Below are 9784 nucleotides of genomic sequence, written 5' to 3'. Positions count from 1 at the left end.
TACCAAAAAATTGGGTAATAATAAATGTTTTATCATTTAATATAGGGGAAACTGTTTTTTTTTTTTAATTTTGGTAATTTTCCCTTAATATAGTAAAAAAATAAAACCCCCAGTGGTGAATAAATACCACCAAAAGAAAGCTCTATCTGTCCCCAAAAAAGGGTATAAAATTCATTTCAGTACAGCGCTGCATGACGGAATAAATGTCAGTTAAGGTACCGCAGCGCTGAATACTGAAAAATGGCCTGGATGGGAAGGGGGTTTAACACCGCGGATGTCAACTGGTTAAAGAAATTGTAACCATGAAATAGACTTTAACCTTTATTTTCAGACAGAACCAATGTTAACCATTAACAGGCCACCATGCTTAGTCATCAAGCAGCAATAACTTACACCAACCATATTCCCGTTTACCAACCACCGTCCACCCACAAAGTGGGCGACATTACCCCCATAAAGATTGACTAACCTTAATGGAAAATAGAGCAAATGGGTGGGCAGGTAGAAAAAAATCCAAAAGAAAGGCTGAAGGTAATTCAGAGGCGAGTCCAGCAGTCCCGAGGTAACTGCTGACCCCGCCCACTAACAGGAATCACTATAGAGGTGAAAGGTTACACTTATTGGTCAGCTGTTTTCCCGCTAAAAAATCTGTCCCCAATCCTGTGCTCAGCTGACAAAAAATCTCCCCAGCAACTGAGGTAAATCTTCCTAGCAACAGCAGGCAGCTTGTAACCTGAAAGACAAAGCAGAAAGAACCAGCAAAGCCGCCCCAGAGAGACATGAACCTAACAGTCACCACAGACCTCTATTTTAATATAATTCATTTTAAAAACACATGGGTGATAGGGGCTGCCACAGGCCTGGTCCAAACCAGGGGGGTGTCTCGGTGTCTCTGTGTGCTGCATGTGGGGGAGGGGTGCGCCCATAACTCTGGTTACGCCACTGCATAACAGTCTGTACACACAGAAAAGAAACAGGTATGACACCCAGAGGTAGCTGCGTACTGGGGTTTGTAGTTCCACAACACATAGAGATCTGCAGCTGCACAGACCTACAATAGCGACACAAGCAAGCTGAAACATAAGCTACAACAGTATCACAACTAACTATAGATGCACCGCATGTCACATGCACATGTTTTACCTTTGCTGTCCTGCACGGGTGGAGGGAAAGATTCCCATTCTGCCCAAACCTGGCAAGCAATTTGGATCCAAGCCTGCCTCCTCCTTCCTCTGTTTTTATAAAGCGGGGTGCGTAGGTCATACAGGCATGGTTGTGCCTGTATCAGCCTTATAAATGCCTCACGAATCAGCCATTTTGATTCCCAGTGTGCTATGCAGGTGGTCTTCCGCAATGGATCCAATTCTGTCCATCCGAGTACAGACACCCACACGGATGTGTAGCTCAGGTGAACATACGACAGCGTACGGCCTCGTCCTTCCATAGGGAAGAACAGGCTGCTGCGTACAATCACACGCAGCACCTGTCCGTAGGATCGGTACCAGGTTCTTGGAATTATTAAATGGCACTTCACATTTTTTAGAAGCACAGTGGTTGTCACTGCTGACTTCCTTCTAAAAACAAGCTGAGGTTATTCAACACACCTATGCTAACTAGATTTTTATTACCAGTTGTCCATCCTGTTTTCAGAGTATTGATTGTACACAATAGAACAGCTGTAGTGAATTTTGTCGAAACCTGTTTAGTTAACTGACATCAAGCCAATCAGAAGTCTTTTCCGTGTTAGTGAATGGCACTAAACTGCATTTGAATTCAGAGCCTACAGTGGCTAGGAAAGTTCAGAGTCATGAAGGGAGACGCATAGGTGCATATATAGATTGGAAATAGATGCTGGGTAGATAGAATGGGTCCTTATAGAACCTTTGTAATCTGAGGTCTAGATATTTTATTTTGATTATTACTCTGTCGGACTGTTTCTGTTCATCTGTTACTTTGATCCAATTAAACGCTACTCTCTGGAAAAAAACTGAGGTTGCCTGGATATTTCCAGAAGATCCAATTTTCACAACACACATAAATATAAGTATATATATGTGTGATTATATATTATTTATACACCCACCATTGCATTACTACATATACATGTTCCCAGTTGGTGACAAAGTTTTGAACCCAAATCATCAGTGTGACGGACAGGGAAATAACATTTTCAAAAGGAGAGATCAGCAATGGAAGCCCATATAATTATCATGTGACAGGTGTAAGTTAAAGGAGAATACTTTTCCCCATAGTTCTCCTAAGGGTCACGGGAGAACACAAACTAGCGTTCTCCCGTGACTCAAAGCTCAGCATACCGCGAGCTACAGCTCGCGGTATACTGAGACGCCGCAACCGGAACAGATCCCAACATAACTGTCGAGATCCACCCAGCTGCGGGATTGACAGCTGGCTCTGCCTATCCAGAGGCAGAGCCAGCTGTGCCCGCCCCCTCGCCTGTCCGTTCCACCAGTCAGCGGCGGAGGATCGGACAGGGGAGGGGGGGATCACATCCCTGCACGGAGCAGTGAGTGACAGTGACGACTCTCTGCAAGGATAGAGCGAGAAGTGAGCGAGCGGCGGTATGTGTTCGATCACTTCCTGATCTACTGAGCCAACCTGTGACAGTTTCATTGTCACAGGTCGGCTCAGATTATAAGGCTGAGTGAAAATCACTCGCCTCATCATTCTCCTTTAAAGACCAACTTGTGACAAATTAGACATTTTTTAAATGATGCCCCAGGAAGCACAGGTTTAAAAAGCTGCAATGCTCACCACCTCCTCTCCAGTGCTGTTTGAAGTAGTAATTCCTTTCCACTACCATGTTCTGTGCATGCCATCATAGGCCCACCTCCTAATGAGGAACCCAGAATTGGGCTTTAAGGATGATTCCTAGCTATTAGAAACTGTATAGACTGTAAGCTGCATTATACTGTTTAGTGGCTACAGAAGAATTCAAAATGAGATACAAGCTCTAGTAGTCATTCATCTGTTAATGTTTGTATGCACAGGTCATGCAAGGCCAGAATCACTGGTTGTGGATAAGAGAGTGCTCGGATCACCATGGATTGGCCATCAGCAAACATGCCAGGTGCTCAGGATCACCATGGATTGGCCATCAGGAAACATGCCAAATGCTCAAGAGAAGATGACGTCTTGTCCCCTGGGAAGAATTATGACTGTCCCTAGTAAAAGAACATCTGGCTCATCCATTTTTCCAGCCAGCAGGGAATGTTCTGTAGCTGAAAGGGAACAATTCAACCCTGTCCTCCCCTCTGCAACGCATACCTAAAGACATACGCTCTCACACACACATATATATATATATAGATTTGACAGTCACATGGCTAAAATAAAGGTACATATCTTTGCATTAAAGTTTGTGAACTGAGCCTATTACTGACTACTATTATTTTTATTATTATTACCGACTACCATGCACTGATCATCATTAACTGACTACCATACACTAACTGATAGACTGATGAACACCAGATAAATGCAGACAGATGAACAACCAAATTAGAGTAGATTGCAAACAGGTTGTATAGGATGAACTTTCACACAAACAGGCAAACAACATTAGAATAATGATGACTAGCATCACGTAGGTTAGTTTAGTGTTGTTTAGTGTAGGTCCTGCCCTGAAAGAGTCCACCTTGTCGTGGTGGGCAGATTGTGTAATCTTTAGGCTGAATATGTGTCAGTTTCATGTTTGTCTTCTTGATTACACCAAAGGACTCTTAATCAGTGATCATAATGACACATGATGTGATCATTACAAAATTATGTAACTAAAAATACAAAACAAAAATGCTCATTTGCTTGTGTGTGGTTTTTCCAGGTTTCTTTTTTTCAGTGTAGCGCTTTGTGTTTATTCTGGCCTTGTGGGGGGTTTCTGCATGGTGGGTGACAGATTCCCTGCAACTATCTCCATACCTTTCTAAGGTAGGGGATGTGAAACTCCCCAAAACATTCCCCCTATGCCACTCACGGCCTGGCCATGTGTTTAACTCTGGCCAGTGCTCTGGTGGCGTCTGGAGCCATACATTTAAAGTGCTGAGTCAACAACCATGTTGGGGCTGGCACCAGCGGCCATATTATTATTATTATAATACTACAGGATTTACAGTTTGCGCAGTGCTTTACAATATAAGGAAGCCATTACAATCACAATACAATTCAAAACAAGATGGTAAGGAGGGCCCTGCCCATGAGGGCTTACAATCTAAGGGAGAGGCAAGTGATACATGAGGAGGTAGCTGTGTGAGGATGAATTGTTTAAAAAAGAGTTCAGTGGTTAGTTTGAAGTGTAATATGAGATGAGTCTTTAGTGATCGCCGATGGCAGTTTAGTTGGTTTTCTTTTTTTTTTAACTGGTGATCTTGCAAATAACATACTCCCTGTCTTTTCATGTCCACAATCAATTCTCCACTATTTCTATGTAGGAAGCCATCATTGCCAGGTTTGACTACTAATATGTCTGCCTTCCTTCATCTACGTTAAATGGTGATTGATGGGATTGATAATTCACAGAAAGAAAGATAATACACTTTTTTTGCATCTTCAGTGCAGCTCACGGGAAGTGACAAGCACACTGCATTTCTGGCAAGATCAGCAGGTTATTTTCTATACTTTCTGAAAATGTTCTCAGCTTGAACAAATAAAATTCAACCTCCACCAAGAGCCAGTGAGCTGCAATATATATCATTTTGTTCCCGGGTTTAGTTATGCTTTAAACCCTTTCTGTCTGATATATAATCTTCAAGCGTCAGTTCCTCGGCATTCATCTCTGGGATACAGACATGGCTCTTTCAATGCTTACTGCCTGGCTCAGTAGACAATGCTACGGCTTAGGTGAGATCAGGTGTTGTGTTTCTTCCTGTGTCATATGACGTCAGAGAAGGGCACAGCTGCCATGTCAGTGTACAGGGATCATGACGAGCAGAAGACAATGGTGCCTCTAGCACTAAGCTTGGTGAAGTTTACTCATTGCGAGAAAGACATTTACAGCAGTTTTGTTCCGCAGAACTGTCCTATCTGTGGAGAAAACACAGTGAGCTCCTGGGACGTGGGGCTGGCTCCTGTCAGCATTCCTTGCCCTTTCAGCGATGCACACAGTGAGAAATGCTGCTTTGTACTGAAGCCAACACAAGGCCAATTTATAGGGTAAGTTAATCATTAACATTGGAATCAAATGACACTTTGTTACGATATTATACTACACATACAATGGACATTGTGTTCTAGCTGTGGTCCACTATTACGTACCCAGTTCTTTGAATCTATGACATTACACAATGAGATGAGAGAAGCTTTGAGAAAATCTGATTTGAAAGAAAGCTTATGGTGAAAAATCTAAATTTAGTAGTGTGTAAGAGTTTATCAAAGGTAAATCCTGAGGCTGATACTCTCTCTTCATTGGAACAATTTTCTCGTACCTTCTGTTGTATCTGTGGGAAAGGAAGTGAACGGAAATCTCCCCAAAGGGGAAAGAACAGCCAAAAAAAAAAAAAATTAACTGACAGGGAGCTTTACCATTCCATAATCTATCCAAAAACAAACAAAAAACAATCGAAAAAAACAAAAAAACGTTTGGGCTATACATACATGTTGAGGGATTGAATTTTAAACTTGTCCAAAACTTACCTATCGCACACCTTACCGGAAAACCCCTTGGGTTGGGTGCTGACATGACTGCAGATGGTGCCACTCAGATCAATGAAGTAACAAGATGTCACCAGCACCCCGAAGATATGTGTGAAAGCAAACGTCTTTTGATGACGAATATTGTCACAATAATGGCAACATTACGGGGACACACAGGGTCCCTTCGTCAAGCTCAGTATGAGGAGCCTGGTGAAAGGACCATGTGTGGCCCCGAAACATTGCCAGAGCCAGAGGAACAGAGCAAACCGGCTCTGCAATTCAGGTGAGTCTAACATGTTGTTTTTTTTTTAGCACTTAGACAAAAACAGAAAGTTAATCCTTGCATTGGAGGGGGTAGCCCCACTGCAAGGGTTAATAAAAGTTCTTCTTTAGGTTAGGTGTGCCCTTGCACTGTATCATTGTTGCTAAGTCTACAGTAGAGTGTACAATGCAATTACAACGTGTGACCAGCCTTACTTTATATAAGCGGAATGAAATCATGGAAGGGCGGCCAGAATTTACCAAAATGTGCATCTGCGCTGGAGTTACATTATCTCAGCACTTGGCTCCATTCCCTGCATCTATCTGTAAGATGTTGGGAATGAACCGGGACTGTATACTGTACTGCGCATGAACCGTAGTCAGTTTGCAAATAAAAAAAAATAGAGCTAGCAAGTAAGTAAAACAGCTTTTTGGCAAAGAAAACTGATAAATTACCTTCTACCAAAAGACTCTATCTGCTGGAAAATTGTGGTTTTAAAGGTTTACTTCCACTTAAGGGTATTTGTAGCAGTCTTTTAACCAATGAAAGGTTTTGTTACAATTAGATCCATACCAGAGGATAAACAACTACAAATGTTCGGATAAAGTGGAGTTTGACCACCATACCAGTTGAGTGCTTATTCATCTTCCTCCTCCTTATCCTTGGTATTGTCAGTGTGTGTCAACAGTCTTTTTTCATATTTGTATTGACTCATTATCTTTTTTTTTTATATTGTTTTATGGTTAGTGAAAATTCAGCAAATTGCTTTTTATTATTTTACTATTTCATGTTGAATGTTTGCTCAATAATCATAATAATAATTTTTTCACAGTTGTATTTGGAAGTATTTGTTACTTTTGATTAAGAGAAGGTACCAATTGCTGCTGGGTTTGCTGAAATGGCAATCTGAAGTATAATCTGCTCATCACTGCATCCCTGTCCTTCTCTTTGCAGTGCAGGAAGACCATGGCTGGTGGAGTGAGTTTTTGTAGGCAGACTGCCCTAGATAACGCCCACATGTGATTCTGAGTCAGGATTGAAGTAACTGAAATCCAATTTATGACATAAGATAGGGACAGGCTGGGAAGGAAAGAGCTAGATGATACAGGGTAATCCTCCAGGAAATAAACGTGACTATGTGACTTTGAGAACAGTGTACAGTAAACGGAGGTTTAGTTCACACCAGAACTGCGTGCGTCAACGATTTACAGGCCCGTTCACACCATGTCCGGATCATCTCCAGACCAGATTGTTTCCGGACCCAAAATGCATCCTAATGTATTCCTATGCTATTTCTGGCCTCTGTTCACACCAGCGCAGTCTGTTCCAGACCAGACCAGAAAAATACTGTTTGTCCTATTTTTCCTGGTCTAGAATGCACTGGAACTCATAAAAATGCATAAAAACACACTGGAATGCACTGGAACACACCTGTAAGACAATTTTAAGCAAAAAATAAATAAATAAATTTCCAAACGCAGCAAAATTGCTGTAAAAACGTGGCAAAACACAATGCACTGCGTTCCAGATCTGGTCCGGAAAATGGTGTGAACTTGCCCTTAAACAAAGCAACATTTACAATTATTCTCTGGCTCTATGCTACATCTTTTCTCTAGGCCACATCTTTGCATTGTAGAGGCACTTTAAAAGCATTGTGTGTGATTGCAACCTTAGGGATTGTAAGACATTTGTATTTACCATTCCCACACTTTTCAGCTGATGCCAAACTGTCCAGGGTTCCTATGTACACTTCAACTTTCTGAATAAATCACTTCAATAAACTGTCATATGTGTGAATCTGATAAACAACCAGAAATCATCTGTTGTGTTTTTCAGAGAGTATGATGGCTGCTCAGACCTCCATGTCGGGATTACCAGTTCTGAAGGTAAAGCCATTTAAGAAAACATATATTAGCCAGCTCATGTAAACTCTATTACATAGTTACATAGTTAGTCAGGTTGAATAAAGACTCAAGTCCAATGAGTTCAACCTATAGAGATATAAAAAAAAAAAAAGAAAAGCCTTATCAGAATGCTATGCCCACAATTACCCCCTGTTGATCCAGAGAAAGGCAAAAAAAAACCCTATAAAGCATGGTTCAATTTGCTCCAACAGGGAATAAAATCCCTTCCTGATCCCATAAGGCAATAGGATATTCCCTGGATCAACAATCTCTGATGCTTCATGTACCTATAGGAACTCAATATCCAGTAATATTCTGTGCATTTAGGAATACATCCAGATTAAAAAAACAAAAAACAATTAACTAAGCTTGCTAGAACTAGAAATAGACTCATTCCACATTTTCACAGCTCTAACTGTGAAGAATCCATTCCGTATGCAAAAGTTAAACCTCTTTTCCTCCAGTTCTATAACTGTATATTCAGACATGGAAAAATGAAATATTCAGCCAAGGCACTTTTGTAAGTCAGGGTAATAGTGTATTTCATAAATATTATATAGTATACAGAATAATAATAATAATAATAAGCATAGTGGTTAGCACTTCTGCCTTTCAGCACTGTGGGTCCCTGCTCCGAATCCCATCCAGGTCACTATCTGCAATTCGAATCCAAGCTAGGTCATTATTTGCAAGGAGTTAACATGTTCTCTCTGTGCTTCCTCCAGGTACCCCGGTTTCCTCACACACTCCAAAGCCATGCTGGTAGGTTAATTGGCTCCTTTCTAAATTGGCCCTCGTGTGCATATGAGATAGGGACCTTAGATTGTAAGATCCTTGAGGGCAGGGACTGATGTGACTATGCACTGTGTAAAGCGCTGCTTAAATTGTTGGCGCTATATAAATACCTGTAATAAATAAATAAAATTAAGAATTACAAAAAATTAAGAATAAAAAGGAATTGCCTAAAATGGCGAATTAGACCCTATAATGTCAGCTAATGAACTGTTCCCAAATTGCCTATGGAACAGTAGTAAAGCATTATATGTTTTAGGAATTATGTTACTGTCAGTAATACAATTGATTGGTTGATAAATACCATGACACAAACATTAAACCACGTATTCCACACATGCAAAATTTTAATGAAAAATTTAGGATGCACTGCTGTGGTGCTGATTACACCAATGTACTTGGACCCATATGAAGCTGAATACAGCTACTCCTCACTTAAGAAACTACCTGTTTAGCGACTAACGTCCAGCTCTCCGACTAATTGGTATTGTACATGCTTCGAGAACTTGGATCAAGGTCATCTCACATCACCCTTTTTCAGTCTCAGTCTTGTTCCTGCAGTCGGTCAGTATTCATTACTGTACTGTTCATTAGTGTTTACAGTATGCAAACTTAAGTAATGTACTGTAAATTAGAGCTGATTTCCTCTATCCCTCGCTTAGCTACCAATTCACTTAACAACCTAGCTGTAGGAATGGAATTCGGTCGTTAAGTGAGGAGTGTCTGTATATCATATGGTCTTCAATGAAGATATCAGAAGATGATGTGCAACTTATAAAGCTCAATTCACTGGAAAATATTATCGGAATGCACCTATTTATATTTAAACATTGAAGTGTGGTACAATTTCAGTGCAGAAATAGAACTAGAATAATGCCCCCAATACCAAAATTAGCTGAAGCTAGTGCCTTCAGTGGCTAGCTGCAGTGGAAATAATACTACGCTTTCAAGACAAGCCTAAATATTATATACTGCGCTCGATTAATCTAAGAAAACTGGGCGTTTCTCCTTACCGCAGCTCACTTAAATTGGCTGCATGAGCCTGCATTAATATCATTCAAATATGTGAAGCGGCGCTATCACCCAACAAGTAAATAAATAATATGTGCAAAAACCAAATATATAGTGAACAATACTACTGTGAGAGAAAAAAATAAATAAATATATATATATATATATA

At 40.7% G+C, this 9784-nt stretch overlaps 1 protein-coding gene across 1 annotated transcript in view; it reads left to right on the top strand.

The window, feature by feature from the left end:
- The first annotated feature begins 4916 nt into the window (after positions 1-4916).
- The window catches only part of MKRN2OS (MKRN2 opposite strand), a 6644-nt gene continuing 1776 nt past the window's right edge, over positions 4917-9784 (top strand). The window contains exons 1-2 of the mRNA XM_018563813.1: positions 4917-5166; positions 7745-7794. Of these exons, the coding sequence (XP_018419315.1) occupies positions 4952-5166; positions 7745-7794 (265 nt within the window). The 5' untranslated portion in view covers positions 4917-4951. The remainder of the gene's footprint in view (positions 5167-7744; positions 7795-9784) is intronic.

This window comes from Nanorana parkeri, unplaced genomic scaffold, assembly GCF_000935625.1.
Source record: "Nanorana parkeri isolate BGI_ZX_2015 unplaced genomic scaffold, ASM93562v1 scaffold700, whole genome shotgun sequence".
In the NCBI taxonomy this organism is placed as follows: Eukaryota; Metazoa; Chordata; class Amphibia; order Anura; family Dicroglossidae; genus Nanorana; species Nanorana parkeri.
This window is presented reverse-complemented; position numbering and strand designations above follow the sequence as displayed.